The sequence below is a fragment of the Artibeus jamaicensis genome, unplaced genomic scaffold (assembly GCF_021234435.1).
Source record: "Artibeus jamaicensis isolate MK-2021 breed Jamaican fruit bat unplaced genomic scaffold, CSHL_Jam_final contig_464, whole genome shotgun sequence".
Lineage (NCBI taxonomy): Eukaryota > Metazoa > Chordata > Mammalia > Chiroptera > Phyllostomidae > Artibeus > Artibeus jamaicensis.
This window is the reverse complement of record NW_026521842.1, coordinates 14,961,607-14,979,798: the sequence shown is the minus strand read 5'-3', so window position 1 is coordinate 14,979,798 and position 18,192 is coordinate 14,961,607. Positions and strand designations below refer to the sequence as shown.

Sequence of the window (18,192 nt, the reverse complement as noted above, 5' to 3'; positions counted from 1 at the left end):
TTACTGTGTAACAGACTTTTCTTAGGGCATCGTGGTCAGTAAATATAATTCTATTGTGTTCTTTTAAATATTCCTATTATGTCTCATAGCATAGATGTACTGTGTATAATTTATTCAACTATTTTTACGTGGACATTTAGGTTGTTTCTAGATTTTGTCCCCACAAACTGTTAGAGTGAATATCCTTGTACACATCACTTTTTTTTGCTGATGCTTGTATTTCTACAGATTAGAGTCTCCAAGGTGGGATTTCTGGGTTAAAGGGAGTATATTTTACATGTTATTGGTAGATTTCTCTCTAAATAGGTTGTCATACTTTCATCCTTCGCAAGAAGTGGGTTTTCCATACTGTCACATCATTAGATGTAATTACTTAATTTTTACTGGCCTGCCATGTGATAAATGCTTTCTCAGTTTTATCTAAACTTTAATTTCCCTGACTGTTATAGGAGCTAGCATTTGATATGTTTTTTTGCCATTTGGAATTCCTTTATTGAAAATTGTCTGTTCATGTCCTTGGTTCATTTTTAAGTTTTTCCTCATTATCTTGTGGGAGCACCTTATGGTGTAGTAATTGTTGTCATATGACATGTATATTTATTCATCTGGAATTAATTTTATATGGTGTGAAGTGAGGGTGGGGGAGGCTCATGGCTTTCCTCTGTAGAGAGCTAAGCATGGAGAGAAATAATGCCAGGACTAAATAACCCATTCTTTTCTCGATGAACTAAATCCTACCATATCACATGTTAAATGCCCATATATGTTTACTTTATTTTTGGATGTTCTGTTTTCCTCTTCCTGTATTATTATTTTACTGTTTTGAGTATAACCATTTTTAGAAAGTTATACTCTGTTAAGAAAAGCTTTTATCACTATCACTGTACTTTTTAAATTACTCAACTATTCTTTTTTTTTTTTTTTTTTTTAACATCAATGTGTGGTTACCTCTCACTTGGTGCCCACTGGGGACCTGGCCCACAACCCAGGCATGTGCTCTCACTGGTGATCCTTCGGTTTGCAACCCGTGCTCAATCCACTGAGATACACCAACCAGGGCTTTCTCGACTATTTTTATATTTATGTTGATTGAGAATCTGTTGCATTCAGAAAAGTTCAAAAGGCCCACTGTTTGGAATTGCACTATATTCATATTAATTTTGGGAGGTCTGACATTTTTAATGATAATTTTTCTTTATTATGATGAGTTTCCATTTGTTCAGGTTTTTAGTTTTAGTTCCTTCAGTAAAAGTTTCATTGATTTAATGGTTTTCTTCATCTAATTCCTATGCTTTTCTTGCTAAACTTATTCCTAGATATTTTATAGTTTTTGACACTGTTGTCAATAGGACTTTTCCCCTTCATTTCTAACTAATGTCAGACATAAGGGTTAAAAACTCTTCCTTAATTTACTATGACCCCCTTTCCCCCGCCCTACCCCCTTCCTAACTTTCTTGGTATCTAGAATTAGCAGAACTTGGATTTATGAAGAATATGCTACGGAAGCCCTGAACAGATAACTCTGTTGATTATAGCAGTGGTCCCCAACCTTTTGGGCACCAGGGACTGGTTTTGTGGAAGACAATTTTTCCATGGATTGGGGTAGGTGGGAGCATTTTAGAATGATTGAAGCTTACCTCCTGCTGTGTAGCCTGGTTTCTAATAGGCCTGGACCAGTACCAGTCCATGGCCCAGAGGTGGGGGACCCTTGGTTAGAGCATTGTCCCAAGATTGTGGTTTCTATCCCTGGTCAGAGCACATACAAGAATCAACCAGTGAATGCATAAATAAGGGGTGCAACAAATCAGTGTTTCCCCCTCTCTCCCTCCCTCCCTCTCTTTCTCTCTCACCAATAAATAAATTGTTTTAAAAGAAAGTGCTAGGGCCCTGGCTGGTGTAGCTCAGTGGATTGAGCACGGGCCTGGGAACCACACGATCGAGGTTCAGTTCCCAGTCAGGGCACATGCCTGGGTTGCAGGCCAGTTCCCAACAGGGGACTCACAAGAGGCAACCACACATTGATGTTTCTCTCCTTCTCTCCTTTCCTTCCTTTCTAAAAATAAATAAATAAAATCTTAAAAAAAAAAGTGCTAGGGAAAATTTATGTTAGTATTAAATCACTTACTAATGAACTTTCTAATGCCATTGTGTAGAAGAAATAACCTTAGATAAGTGTGACTTTTTAGGATGAATGCCGTCTTATTATTTTGAAAGTTTATTTTCACTTTATTTGTCCATTCTTGTGGTTTTTAAAAAAATTTTTAAAGCAAAATTTATCACTCGTTATACATGCTAATTATTTGAAAGATAGCAGAAAATATACAGAAATTTTAAAAGGCATCTATATTCACACTAGGCACTATAATCTCCCCTAACATTTATTATACCCTTTCAGGAATATCTTTTAAAAATTAAGATCTTGTTTTGAGAATTTGTGACAATTCTTGACAGTTGAGGTTGGGAAAGTAAAAATTCTTTAATTTTATAATTGTCAAGATAGATGTTGATCCTGTTTATATATCTTTGTATATTTGGCCTTTATTGCTTTTCATTCATCTTAATGAAATTATTCAATAGGCATATTTGCATTTATATATATCTAATTTTTAAATCTCAGGTTTGGTCTATTTTGGTTAATGGTAATTAAACATAAAAGAAGATTCTTGTAATTACTGTGGCATTTTAGGGAGAACTGAGCTTAAGATCTTTTAGAGGAATGCCAGCTTGCTTGCTTAGACAGAATGTGGTGGTATCTCAGTGTGGTGGAACATTTCACAGCCTATTTCTTAGCCTCTAACCCTTGAAGATCTGGAAATTCTATTTCAGTATTTCTCCTAGGGATGATTCAACCTAATCAAACTCACTGATGTGTAAGTTAGAATAATGATGTTGTAATTCACAAGGGGTTAAGTAAGCATTTCTACTGAATCACCTGTAACAACTTTCCAGGGCACCCAGTTTCTTGTATGGAGGTATACTTGGGAAGCAAGGTACTTGAGAAGGCTGTTAATAATCAGAAAGTTACATGATGAGTCTGAGACCAGAGCATGTAAAGTTGGATAATCTAGAGCATTTTATCATTTTGGGCCATAGCGAAACCTAATGAAAGAACTGTCCTTGTCCCGCAGTGGTGTTTGTCTCTTCCATGACCAAAATACTTATCTCCAGATTTAATTTCTCTTATTCAAACAATGATATACTAACACTGGTCTCCCCTTTTCTTCTCTTTGTACATTTCCTTCTGTGAACACATTTCTTCATACAGGGGAAATAGATGTGCACTACTGCTCTCCCCGCCTCCACAAAGAAAACCACAGAAACACAAAGACAGTGAGAAAACCCAGCTAAGTCAGATCAGTAATTTATATATCAATAAGATATATTTGAAAGTAAAAGTCTGATTGAAGCAGAATACTATTGATTAGTTTAAGCTTTCTGTTTGTTAAGTGTTGTTAGTAGTTTGGTCATAGTATTTTGAAAGTTGCAAGTGCATTGAAGAATTCAGATATGTATGTGAAATAAAAATCTGAAATAAGGGTTCTGTGGAGCATAATATGAAAATATTGTCTCTTTGGAGAATGAGAAAGAAAGCATGGAAACTCTACTGGAGGGTTTTGCTTGGTGTTAGCTTAGGTCCCTTCATCATTCTCAGCCATACTTAACAAAATCTGTGACTAGATATTACACAGGAACAGTGGCAAAATTGATTGAAATCTATTTTCTCAAGTCTTTTCTTACTGTTTAGCAAGAAAGCTTGAAGTACAGTCTTTCTGTTGGATAGAAAAGGGGGTAATTTTAATATTGAAAAAATTGTTTTAAATTTAGGATTCTTTTTAGATTTATAGCCCATAATACCTTTAGGTTTATGGGAAGAAGGACCGCATGGCAGCAGGAGCCCCATTTTTTTGGTTGTATGTTCTTGACTTTTGGTTGTCAGTGGCTCAGCTCACAGCCAGGTGGTATGAGCTCATAAATAGGAAGACTGTTAACTGAGCAAGGTTGAGTCCTGATGCCTTTCTTTTTTCTTTAAAAAGTATTTTATTTAGGGAAGGGAAGGGGAGGAAGAAGAGGGGGAGAGAAATATTGATTGTTTTCCTCTTGCTTGCAGCCAACTGGGGACCAGGCCTGCAACCCAGGTATGTGTCCTGATGAGGAATCAAACCAGCGACCTTTGGCTTTGCAGGACAATTCTCAGCCAATTGATCTGTGCTGGTCATGGCACAATACCTTTCTCACAGCTATTGGTAAACAGTTGACACCTTAATTTTGTCTTCTTTGGAAAGGACAAGTAAGGTTCTTTAGATTCTTCTGTTTAGAATTCAATAAACACAGTAGAAAGGGAATACAAAGTTGACTAGGATAAACAAGGATCTGGCCTTAGCAAGCTTGTACTTGAGTGGGGAAAAAATAGGCATTTCAAAGAAAGAAAGGTAACCATGGCCTGGGATGCTATGTAAAGAAAATTTTTATCCCCCAAAGGGATTTTTGGAAAATAATTCTTTTTCTCCATTTTTTGGATAAATTCTAGGAGACTTGGAAGATATGTGGTGGTTGTTTTTGGTCTCTTCTGTTTAAAATTTTATTTCCTGTGATAAGCATTTTGATTATTAATTTTGATTATTTGGGTAATCTAATTTAGTAAAAGCTCCAAACCTAATTTTGTTTAACCATTTTGGGTAGAAATTTTTCAATAATGAATTGCACACATTTTCCCTCTATATTTCTTACCATTCTTTGTCAAATCACCATTATTAAAATAGAAATATATTTATCCACAATCCTTGTACTTTAACAAGTCAGACTTCCAATTTTTCTGTGTTCTGTGTCAATCCTAATTCTAATAACAGTTTTAAAAAAGAGGACAAAGAGCAACATTTTATTTTGATAAAAGTATAGAAACTGTGTGAGTATAAAATATATGGAAAGTTAGGAATTGAAAACAATCATTGAAATACTAAATGTAAATGTTTAGATATAAAGAGAAGAGATTAACAGAAGCATAATTGTAATGTTAGGCTTAACATATCTTTCTCAGTCTTTGATGGGTTAGGTAGTGAAATTAATACGAGCAAACAGTATCTGAACTATGTAATTTTTTAGAAATAACTTATTCCACAGATACAGTCTTACTATTTTTTCATGTAGTTGTCTTTATTTTTTAAAGACAGCTTTATTGAGGTATAACAAAAAATTGCACATACTTAATGTGTATAATTTGGTGAGTTAATAGTCAACATGATGTCATTATGTTCAGGTTTTTCCACTCTCTGCATTAAATATTAAATGTTGATCTTACTGAACCATTTCTTGATGAATCAGGTCTTGTAAAAATGAACTGTGGTACTGTTTGTAATTTATCGATACTCTTAGGACTTTAAGATGAGTTGAATGCTTTTGGCTAGCACACTCAGATTACCCTGCTCTATGTGTGTTTTTAAGATAAATGCTTTAATTTTTTTATTTAAAAAAGTGTAAATCAAGGTAATTATGGAAGTCAGAGGTAGAGATTTACCAGTGATTTGATCTTTTCCTTTTTGATTACTAATTTAAACATTTTTATAGGATAGAAATCTATAATGTAAGGGCTCAAACTTTTTCATTTTTTAAATTCTAAGATAACAACCTGAAATCTAGGCTGTTGACAAAGTTTCAATTTCACAATACAGTATTAGTTAACTGTAGGCATATTGATTTTGCTGTTTTGCTATTTGAATGCTTGTTTCATCTGTGTATAGGTTCTATTTATTTATTTATTTACTTTTGTTTAGCTGCTGTTTTAGTTTCTTTCTTTACTGTTATGTGACATTTTAAACTACCATCAGTGTCCTTTCCTAAGAGAGCTTCTCTCTCCTGGCCCCCCACCCTGTGCTCTTTCCCCTGCAGTTTTCTGATTTGTTCAATTCTAGAACAGGCTGAAAGAGAACCTTGAGAACCTTTGTAAAGTAGATGTTTTCAGGTGCTGGTGTTTATTGTGCCTCTACTGGCTGCACAAGATTGTAAAAATATTTTGGATTCTGTGTTCTGTATAGCTGAGTCATTACATTACATTCATTCCTTATTTTTTTTAAAGAGATAAAATTTGTTTTTGTTATTTATGACAGGTGTTTAAAATGTTGTATTTTGAGGAATTGTGGTTTTTTGAGTATTTTTAAAGTTAAGTAAAAACTAAAAAAAGTAAGGAAATACTCAACATTGTAATAAAAGCAAGTAGGTTATGTGCACTAGAATGTGTGGTCTGCAGTATTTACTACATAGATTAGATGTGTTCAAGTTTAATTTTTAATATGAAATATATCAGATATAAAACATTAGAAGAAAAATAGTAAATATTCAGTTACTCACAACCTAGTCTAAGAAATAAAATATCACCCATATAGCTGAAGCCTCTTCTTCTGCATCCCTTTGTCCCTGATCATATTCCCCCCCTGCCAGATGCACCACAGTGTTGGATTTGATCTTTATCTTCCACATGCATGATCTTATTCTACTGCATTTTGATATTTCTAAAGAATAGGTTCTTTTACATGTTTTAAACCTTTATAAATGTTACCGTGTATCTTTCTGGAACTTGTTTTTGCACAAAATTAATTTATGTAAGGATAGTTTATATAGCCAACATTATGGCCAACATTTGTTTAGTGCTTACTATGTACCAGGCACTGTGCTAAGAATTTCACATGTGTTCTCAGATGAGGCAACAGGAATCTCTGAGAGGTAATTAAGTGGTAGAGCTGGGATTCAAATCTAGGTAATTTTACTCCAGGGTCGTTTGAAACAATAATAAGGTTCATTGGATAAAGATAAGGATCCACAATCCTTTATATCAGTTTTGAAATCTGAAAAACACAGAAAACCAAGAATTCTTTACTATTCTTTTGGTGTTAAATTCTCACTTGACAGCCTCATTTCTATGAGGCTGTTGTTAGTATTTGTTTCTCTCTTTTGATGTGAATATTTGTGTTGTTGCAGAAATACTGTTTGATAATGGGACTGCTCCCCAGACACAGTGGGCCAGTTGTGACATATAGTATATGCACTGTGTTAACCTTTTTAAAACTCAGAAAATTCTGAGTTCTGCCTTAAAGGTGTTGGATGAGAAATTGTGGACTGGTGCTATGCTTCAGATCTCTTTCTACGTGGGATTTTGGAACTGTTGGGCAGATCCAGAAAGCAGTTAATTATTTTTTCCAAAAAAAAAAAAACCCACTAATTTTTTTCTTTTACAAAAGAAAAAAAATCTAAATATATTGAATTAGTTTGGCCATGATAAAAGTTGGCTTACTGTAAGTATAATTTTTTCTGTTATTTATAAGCAGTTTCTACTTTTTATTACATGGCTGGAGTTGTAAACATTTGTTTTCCTCACTAGACTTTTGAGTCCTTAAGGATAGCAAACATGTCCTTGCCGGTCCCAGCACCTATTGCAGTACCTGTCAGAGAAAAGACTTCAGCAAATATTTGTTGAATGAGTGACTAAGACTTTTTGTTGTAACATGTTTCCCTATTAGGTCATCTGTGGGGTAGTGTAACTAATTGAATTGAACAAGGGGGAAAAAGGAGAATTCCAATCTTGCAGAAGAGAACAAGCTAACTTCCGATTCCCTATTTTTTAACATTCTTCTTCCCCATTTGAAATGGATTTAAAAACAAGGGGGAACCCCCTGCCCAAAGACCAGAGTTATTTACTGAAGGGCGGGTCTCTTGTAGTATACAGGCTTCCGCCACTAGGTGAGTGTTCTAGGTATCCATCTGTATCAGTGTATTCCAGATGTTGAGAGAGGCTGTTCTGCTTCAGTGCATTTTTTTTTGAAGACTCTTTCCATGCATTTGCCCATTTCATAATGGGTGATTTACATTCCGCAGAGAGTTCAGCACTGTTTGACCAAAAACAGCATGACCTGTGTGTCCCAACCTCCCTATTGACTGGATCTCACCCCCAGCAGCTTTTTGTTTGTTTGTTTCCTAATGGAAAAAAATCCTCAAAGGGAAATGTTTTTGCCCGTGGGAGAGGTAAAACAAAAAATGGCAGAAGCACTAAAAGGCATCTATCTCTAGAGTTCAAAAACAGTCTGAGCAGTAGGAAAAAAGTCTCCATAGGTATATTTTGTCAAAAAGGAGAGTACTTTGAAGGTGATTGAAGTTTAAATATGTAAGAATAGATACACAATTTTTTATAAATAGACTCTTGGTTTTGGGGGTGTTATCCCTCATAATGCTAACATTGATGTCATTTATGATATTGTATTGTTTTATAACTGTTAAACTATTTTTTTGTCATTTTCTTGATTAAACACCTTATTCCTGCCCTTGCTGAATAAAAGATTCTCAAATTTAATGGCTGTATTTCACTTTAAGTATAGTGTATTATACATTTCCCCCTTATTGAAGTTCAGTTTGTGTTTTCCTTGTAGAGATGTGCTTGAACCGTATTCATTTATGAGGAAGACTACATTTGATTTATAGAAAAATGATACTTTCAAAACGAACAAACTGAAAATAGAATGGTATGTAAAGGGTTTGTCAAGTATTCTCATCAATATTTAGAGGTAATTCTGTGTCCTTATTTTTTAGTGGATGGAATAGAGGCGTAGAGAAGTCAGATGGTTTGCCTCTAGGTTGTTTAGATTGCACTCATAGTTGATTATCAGGATTTTTTTATTGTTTTGACTCTAATATTTCTTTTCAGTATGTTCTTTTCTTTAAGAGGGTTTCTGTATTTCTGTATAAATACATATATTTCTCCTCATCTGAGGACATGCTTATTGATTTTAGATAGGGGAAAGGAAGGCTAGAGCGGGAGAGAAACATTGATTTTTTACCTCTTTTACACACTCTGACTGGGGACTGAACCTACAGCCTAGGCATGCGCCCTGACAGGGAATCGACTTGTGACCTTTTAGTTTACAGGACTATATTCCAACCTACTGAGCCACACCATCCAGGGCTGTCTGAGGAATATTTAATGTGATAGTAAGAGTATGTATTTGAAAGATTTAAGAACTTTGACCTACCATTCAAAAATCTTAATTCAAAATATAAAACCATAATCTCCAGGGTTTATTAATGTAAGAAGGTTTGGGGGAGAGGTAGGAGGAAAGGCTAGTTTGCTGGCCCAATTCTGTATGCCAGGCTTTTCTTTCTGCTCGTAATTGTTTTACTTTAATTGCTGTTTCTCAAAATGCATAGTTCCTATGGTATGCCTCCCTCCTTTCAGCGCTTTGACCAAATATAAACACAAATTTCTTGTTCTCTTATGCAGTATTTGAAATGGGTGGAATTTTCAGAGTAGACTTTCGTACATCTCATGCTGTCCCTTTTTAGTACTCCCAGCCTTAACCCCCGGCAGCCATTAATTTTTTCTCTGTCACTATAGTTTTGTCTTTATAAAAATACATAAATGGAATTATTCAATAGGTAACCTTTCGAGACAGTTTTCTTTCACTGAAAATAATGCTTTAGAGCTGTGTGTTTTGGCATGTAGCAATATTCTCTTCCTTTTTATTGCTACGCAGTGTTCCATTTTATGAATCTGTAACGCTTTGTTTCAGATTTTTGGCAATTATGAGCAGAGATCTGTTTGGAGCATTTAATCCATTTACAGTTAAAGTAATTGTTGATAGATATGTAGTTACTGCCATTTCATTACTCATATTTTTGTAAGTCTTTTTTTTTCTTCTTAAAGAAATTCCTTTAACATTTCTTGTAATACTGGTTTGGTGGTGATGAACTCCTAGCTTTTTCTTCAAAGCTCTTTATCTGTCCTTTGATTCTAAATGATAATTTTGCTGGGTAGAGTAATCTTGGTTTCTAAGCCCTTTCTTTTTTATCACTTTGAATATTTCATGCTGATTCCTCCAGGCATGGGAAGCTTCTGTTGAGAAGTCAGCTGACATTCATTCAGAGCTCCCTTGTGGGTAACTAGTTGCGTTTCTCTAGCTGCTTCTAAAATTCTCCCTTTGACTTTAACCTTCGGCATTTTAATTTTGATGTGTTGTGGTTAGAACCTCTTTGGGTTTGTCTTGTTTGGGACTCTGAGCTTCTTGGACTTGTATGTCTTATTTCCTTCACCAGTTTAGGGAAGTTTTCTGTCATTTTTTTCAAATAGGTCTTTAATTTCTTGTTCTCTCTCTTGTTTTCCTTCTAGCACTCAATGATGTAGATGTTGGCACACTTAAAGTTGTCCCAGAGCAGAAGCTCCTTACACAATCCTAACTTTGGGGGGTTCTTTTTTTCTTTTTGTTGTTCTGATTGTGTGTTTTCTGCTACTTTATCTTCTAAATTGCCTATTCAAATTTCATCCTCTGCTTCATCTAATCTACTGTCAATTCCCTTTAATATATTCTTCATTTCAGTTATTTTAATCTTCATTTCTGACTGGCTCTTTTTGTTGTTTCTATGTCTTTTTGTTTTATGCTGTTGAAGTTTTCTCTAAGTTCCTTGAGCATCCTTATAACTATTGCTTTGAAGTCTATCAAGTAGATTGCTTGCCTCTGTTTCATTTAGTTCTTTTTCTGTAAATTTCTTCTGTTCTTTTTTTTAGGGTATGTTGCTTTGTCTCCCCATTTTGGCTGCCTCCCCCTCTTCGTTTCTGTGTGTTAAGTAGAGCTGTTACATCTCTTGGTTTTGGTAGAGTAGCCTTATGTAATAGGTGTCATGTGGGGCCCAGTGTGCATTCTCCCTGGTCACTTGTCCTAGGTGTTCCATGTGTGTCCCTCGTGTAGGTTGTATGTGCCCTCCAGTTGTAGTTGAGCCCTGATGGCTGTGTTGAGGGATTGATTCTCAGGCTGATAAGTTGTTAAGGGCTGGCTGTGACTACAGTGAAGAAGTTGTTGAGTAGGGCCTATGCCTTTGTAGCAGGATTTGCTTTAGCAGTACTCTGGTGTCTACTGAGTCTGACCTAGAGTGGGTCATTTGTGGAGGTGGTTGGGTGGTACTCTTGTGTGGTCTGAAGCTGGCCACTGGGAGGGTTGGTTCTGAGCCTCTTGGGAGGTGCAAGCCAAGGTCAGCTGCTGCTTGTGCCCCATCTGGGGCCGTCTGGTGTGAGCTACAAACCAATCTGCAGATGGTTGCCACTTGTCCTGGGCTTAGATGTGCCTGGGGGAGACTGAGCTGCAAACTGAGGCCAAATGCTGCTTGTTTAGGGTTTGTGAAACTTTGAGAGATTTTAGGAAAGCCCACAGCATGAGCCAAGACAGGCTGCTTGTATAGAAGAGCCACTGGAAATGGCCTGGGTGGGCCTTTAAGTTGGGTGGGGCCAGGTATCAGCTAATCACCAGGGCAAGCAAATAGTGTTGGCCAGGTTGAAAGAAACTGGGATATGGCACCAGCCTGTGCCTGCAGGAGGAGGGCTCATCAAAGAACTAGGGCTTCTGCCAGCATTTTTGTCTAGGAGAAAGTTGCCCTCCAGCCCTTGCCCTGAATCCAGACTGTTCAGTTCCTCTGTTTGCCCCTAGTGCCTTTCAAGTTGCTGCTCAGAGCAGCCAGTGAGTCAGTCAGCACATAAGTATGTGGGCTTTTTAAGAGAAATGCCTGGACTCTAGCAGTCCACTGTCTCACAGCACAGCAGTCTGCTTGTTTTCACAGCCAGAAGTTATGGGGACTTTTCTCTTTCAGCCCTGGATGCCTGGGCTGGGGAGCCTGGTGTGAGAATTGGACACCTTGGTCCTCAGGGGCGATTTCTGCAGCTGAGAAATATCCCTCCCTATTTTTAACCCATGAACATGAGTGTGGGACCAACACATTCCGTGCCTCTGTCCCTCCTACCAGTCTCAATTTGCCTCTTATGTATATCGTTAGTGATGGGACTTCTGTTCATCTAGATTTTGGGCAGTTCTCAATGATGGTTTTTCTGTAGTTTTGTTGTAATTTTGAAGTGGTCATGGGAGGAGTGGAGTACAGATTTACCTGTGCTGCCATCTTGACCAGAAGCCCCAAATTATTTTTTGTGTATTGTGTGAGATTAGGGTTCAAGGGTAATTTTTCCCCCATATAGATATCAAGCTGTGCCAGCACCATTTGTCGAAAGCAGCTACTTTTGTCCTTGGCCCTTTTGTTGAAAACAATTTAGCATAACTGTGTGGGTCTATTCCCAGACTTTCTGTTTTGCTCCATTAGTGTCTAAATACATCCTTAAATTTAGTTCCAGGGTTTCCTGAATGCTGTAGCTTTGTAGTATATCTTGAAATTAGGTAATTCAAGATCTCCAAACTTTTTTTTCCATGACTTTTTGGCTGTTACAGGTTGTCATCCTCCTCCCCCTCCTCCCTCTCCCTGACCCCTCAGCCCCACTTCTTTATTTCTAAAAATATTCATGAGAATATGATACTAATAGTCTTATCCTCTGTGGTTGGTTTATTATTTTTCTCTTCACCACATTTCCAAAGAGTATCCAGTATTCCAAGATGATTACCATTTCTTGGAAAGGTAATTTAACCTGACAGTTGGTCTTTTCTCCTCATGTCTCACTTTGTTGACTTGAGCTTTGATTTTGATTATATTCAGTATTCATTTGATACTTTATTGAACTATGTTGTTTAACAACAGCTGAGCAGAAAATATTTATATTGTCAAACCTTTCTAAAGATTTGGGTTTAGTGCCTAAGATATTTAAAATATTTAAAAACATTGATTTGAGAGGGAGAGCGAGAGAGAAGCACTTGTTTTACTTATTAGTGCATTCATTGGTTGATTCTTATATGTATGCTGACCAGGGATCAAACCCACAACTTTGATGTATTGGGAAGATGCTCTAACCAACTACCTACCAGGCCAGGGCAGGTCCTAATATTTTGATATTAGTGATGGGTTTTATATATTGGTGTATTCTATGTCTTATTTTGCTTAATTAATGCTTAACATCTTTTGTATATTTTTCCAGAATTTAACTGAGTTGAAGGGTATGTAATAAATAGCCTTGCTGAAGCTTTGTATCACTGAACTCAGCAAGTCTTGAATTCTTAAAAATCAGAAATTTATTTGGAAAGTTGTGCGAATGATTTTGGCAGTAAAAATATGTTAACATTTTAATTTAATGTTTTTCCATATCCAGAGGATGCCAGCCCCCATCAGATTGCGGGAGCTGATCCGGACCATCCGGACAGCTCGAACTCAAGCTGAAGAACGAGAAATGATCCAGAAAGAATGTGCTGCAATCCGGTCATCTTTTAGAGAAGAAGACAATACATACCGGTGTCGGAATGTGGCAAAGTTACTGTATATGCACATGCTGGGCTATCCTGCTCACTTTGGACAGGTAGGCTGGGCTGAGACCACATCTAGCAAGGGTACTCTTGTTTGAATGACAGTAGCTCAGAGACTTTCAGTCTTGTTTGAATGACAGTAGCTCAGAGACTTTTTCTGTTATGGAGGACAAGGATACTTTTGATAGTCATGTAGTCTGATAATTGTGAAACTGATTGAAAGAGAAAGCTGCATCCTAGAGGCATGATATTGCTGTCAGTTGTCCTTTCCATTGTGAATCTCTTATGTGGATTAGATTATGTTTTGATGATGGCAGCTAGCTTCTTAAAAATTGACGAGGATTAACTAGTAGATGGTGATTGTTCTGTGAGAGGGCCTGGACTATAATGAGTATTTAAGAAAAGTTTGCTAATTGTTTCCTTAATTATCTTCTCTATGAACCATATTATAAGGAGGAATACCCACAATAGATGTTTTCAAGTGAAATAAATTAGGTGGTTGCTGAATAATGGCATTAAAGATTTATCTTACTACCTGAAATATGCTTAAATGTTGACATTGATTAAATGGAATTCAGTCCACGTTTACACGAAGTTTTTATCTTTCCCTGTTTCTCCTAACTTTATTGCCTAATGTTATTTAGGGCTTAAAATAACTCAAAATAAAGTAAGAGAATATTTTTTAAAAAGCTGTTTTCCTAATTACCTCATACCTTGATTGCTGCAACCACTGTGCACGTCTGCCTCCTGGTCCACTCACACACAAGTGCGTATTGATGGAGCCGGTCTTGGTTTGGAGCGCGACATTCTTGGTTATAACTGCCGTCTTCTTCTCATGTTTGTACATAATAAGGGGGATTGAGTAACAGAGAAGGATATAGTGGGTTGTTTTGTGAATCCTATTAATGCCATTAAATTTTACTTCACTTAATTCAAGAATCATATGCTAACTAGTGTTTTTAAGGAGAATAATGCAAAATTAAAAGAAAGACTGTGTAACACTAGGTAGAAGGAGGAAAATACCATCCATATTTCCATTACTCAAAGATAACTATTGTTAATGTTTTGATATATTTAACTTACTAGGAATCATGGCCATAAGTTTATTTTCTGTTCAGCTTCATAACTTCAGTAGATACTGATTCCCCCACCCCTGAGTTAAAACAAAAAATTAATAGGATTGAATCTTATTAGACTGATTTGGGTTAGTTTTATGCTCATCTTGAGGCTTGAATGAGATCAGCCTCTTTAGAAGTATTCAGTACATAATTGAGAGCATGAATTTACCAGAGGGAGATTGAGGTGTTAACCGCAGAGAAGAGGAGGACCAGATATTAGGCAGGTACAACAGTGGTCTCCTATGAACAAAAATGTTATATGCTTTTACCATGTCAAAAATGGATTCGGATAGTTCCCATGTAGTGCATGACATAGTATAAAGCAAATATATGTTTGTATAATTCTTTTTAGTTGATTTCAAGTAGACATGTTAAGTTAGATTTACAGAAATCAGATGTGCTGTACTGTAAAGATCAGTCAGGTCAGGGTAAAACTCTTAAGCCCTCCACTCAGATAACCGCTGTTAATATGGAAACAATGGACTTATGTACATAAGGGGGTTCTTTGAAGACAAAGTCTTAGAATTGTAGGATAGGTTTAAGAATTAGGTGTTATTTTGTTTTATAAAACAGCTCTCTCTATATGTATGTTTCTAGGATTTATTTCTATGACATGCTCAAATAAAATATGCTATGTAAGTGGCATTTGGGGATATTTTAGAACTTGTTTGGTAAAATATTTAGTTGTCAAGTGGAAAGAGTTAATAATACTCAAGGATAATTGTACTAAGTTTTGGTACAAAAAATAAAAAATTTTTCTGAGTGGGAATAGGAATCATAATTTTAATCCCTAATATTGTTTCCTCTATTTGAATAAAGCATGGCCCTCAGCATATCAGTAATTTGCTACCCCACCCAAAGGAATTTCCTTTATAAAGTACTAATGAAAAGGTTCCTATCTGGATTCTCTCACTTGTGTGTATGAATCACAGTGCCATTTTTATTTAATTATGTGTACAAGCAGCCACTGTTTACTTGCATTTATTTGTTAGACCTATGCTGTTCATTATGATAGCTAGTAGCTGTGCAGCCATTGTTCTTTTGAAATGTAGCTAGTTCAACTGAGGCTAATATTAAAGAAAAATAAAACTTTTTAGGAGGTACTTGATGCAGTTATTGGAAAACTTTAAAATATGCTTTAGACAACTTGGGTATGTGAACCTACTTTATCAGTTGTAATTTTGTGAAACCTAAATACAGTTCAGATATTTCTTATTTAGTATATGAATTGAGATGTGCTATAAGTGTAAAATGCATTTTGTATTTAGATAGAAACCTAAGTACAAAAGAAAGATGTAAAATATCTAATAACTTTTATGTTGATCATATGTTGAAATAGTATTTTTAGATATATTGGATTAAATAAAGTACACTATTAAAACTAATTTTACCTGTTTCTTTTTACTTTTCTACTGCAGTATTTAGCATGATGCTATCTAGTAGTAATAAAAACGAGCCAACATGCAATTAAAAAATTGCTAGTAGTCACATTTTAAAAAGTCTTGTTTAAAATTTAACAAACCCCACGAGGGAAGTAATATCCTTATATCACAGATGAGGAAACTGAAATTCAAAGTTGACATGACTTGTTTAAATTCACACAGCTAGTAGATATTAGGGAGGGTATTAGAACTCAACTTGTATAACTCTAAAACCTATTTGGTCTTTGGGTTTAGTTTAAATCTAAAAATAGCTGTTTGCATCAGGTTTATGAATGACTTATTTATTGAATTATTTTAGTCCTGCCTTGCTATACAAAGGCTTTGAGATGACATGGATTACCAGCCTCTATTTAAAAGAGAAAAAAGAATAGTAGAGAGTAAGAGTTGAGAGAAGGAAAAACGCAGAGCACAAGGCCAGTGTGGTTGCTGTTGCCTTAGCTAAAGCAAGAAAGAAAACCCATTCAGTAATGTGGTTGTTACCAGAATTTAAGAGCACAACTGCAGGAACCAGACTGCCTGGACCTGAGTTTTGGCTTTGTTACTTTACTCTCTCTGTTACCTAGTTTAGCAAGGTCCTTAACCTTTCCTGTCCCAGTTTCCTCATCTATAAAATGGAAAGAGCCCTGAAAGGACTTAGTAGGGTTATTATGAAGATTAAATAAATGTTAAACATACATGTTTTGTGCATAAAAAGTCACATATTACTCATTTTACCATTTCCTCAAGGACGGCAGAACTTTCTGAAAGAGTACTGAATTCTAACAAATTTTCTTATGGGTGTCCTTTGTCTAGGAATCTCTGAATAATATTACTAAGAGACAGTGTTCTCAACATTTTTACAACAAAAGCAATAACAGATTTTCTGAAGGATTTGTAACCGTTCATGTACGGCTTACACACAATCCAGAAGTAAAGATTTGAATATGTAAAGAAGTTGGGAGACTTCAGGAGTAGAAAACAGTGGCTCAGGGGTCATATTCTTTCACAGATGTATTTTGTTTGCTTTGCTCAGCCCTTCACATTGTTTTGAATTTGCTGCCAACATTTAAAAATCAAGAAAGTTCTCATAGAAATCTGGATTTCTAGTTTCTCTCAGAAAATCGGAGGACTTGGATCCACACTTTCACGTGGCAGGAGTGGGCTGCTGACCTCCACGCTTGGTGTACATTCTGCCTTCCCAGTCCCAGACTGGCCTTCCAGTTGTCTGTCTACAGTCATCTTTCTTCTGTCAATATAATATAGCACTCCACTGCCTGAGGTTCTCCGAAATTTTACAGTGTTCTTTACAAGGTTTTACACATCTGTGGTGAAGTTTATTCGGAGGTTCCGTGGAGCTCTTGTTCCTATTGCAAATGATGTCCTTAAACAGATATATAGACATATAATTGATTTTTGTGTTGTTATCTACTTAATAGCACTACTGAACTTGGCTGTAGACTCCGTTGTTTCCATGTAGTCAATACTATTGCCTGCAGGTAATGGCAGTTCCCTTCCTTTTCCATCCTTAAACGTTGTCTTTATTCTTATGTTCTTACTATACTGTACATGTAGTACAATATTGAAAAGAAGCAGTGATAATAGGCATCCTTGTCTTGAGCACCCTTAAGCCCACATTGTAGTCTCTAAATATCGTTGCACCCTAAAAAGGCTTGGGCCCATTGGAAAGATGGCTGATCCGAAATCTGGGGCAGGAAGTGTACAAGATAAGCTTGAACTGTATTACTATGCCAGAAAGCAAGAAAGACTACATAGGTTATGCTAAAAGTATTCAGTAGCCACCAGAAGAGGCTGCCATGCTCAAAAAATGAGAAAATGGAGCATTAATAAGAAAAATGATTATAATTGAAACCAAGTAAGTTCAGCCCTGGCTGGTGTGGCTCAGTGGATTGAGTGTTAGCCTGCAAACCAAAGGGTCACCAGTTTGATTCCCAGTCAGGGCACATGCCTGGGTAGAGGGCCGGGTCCCCAGTTGGGGACACATGAGAGGCAACCACACATTGATGTTTCTCTCCCTCTCTGAAAATAAATAAATAAAATCTTTTAAAAAAACCCTCAAGTAAGTTTATAACAGTGAGTTCAAAATAATTAAAAAATTCCATTGGTCGTATGTGGAGGATGCTAGGGTACTATCTCATTATTTTGAAAACTGTAAATAAAAGGAAAGAAAGAAACATTGATTCTGCTTTTCTTTACCAGTAGTTCCTTTGGAAGAAATTATTGGTAAGTTTCTTCTGAAGAAACTATTTGTAAACCCATGGTGTATGTTGAGAAGTGGCTCCTTAGAGGACTAGTCCAGCCAATAAGTGAAGAAGGAATGAAAGGATTACATTGCCATTTGGCAACCCCTGTTGATCATCACTCCTGCTAATGTCATAAAAGAGAGACAGCCACCAGAAATAATATGTGCCTCTTGATGAAAGTATATTTGCTAAC

General features: G+C 36.2%; 1 protein-coding gene across 5 annotated transcripts in view; it reads left to right on the top strand.

Annotated features, from left to right (window-relative positions):
- AP1G1 (adaptor related protein complex 1 subunit gamma 1) overlaps positions 1–18,192 on the top strand; it is a 76,141-nt gene that overhangs the window by 5,821 nt on the left and 52,128 nt on the right. For 2 of the 5 annotated variants that reach the window (XM_053666588.1, XM_037164207.2), the window contains exons 2-4: positions 4,109–4,136; positions 8,412–8,504; positions 13,049–13,252. In XM_053666588.1, the coding sequence (XP_053522563.1) occupies positions 8,502–8,504; positions 13,049–13,252 (207 nt within the window). In that variant the 5' untranslated portion in view covers positions 4,109–4,136; positions 8,412–8,501. The remainder of the gene's footprint in view (positions 1–4,108; positions 4,137–8,411; positions 8,505–13,048; positions 13,253–18,192) is intronic. The other 3 variants (XM_053666585.1, XM_053666587.1, XM_053666586.1) reach the window with 3 other exon arrangements.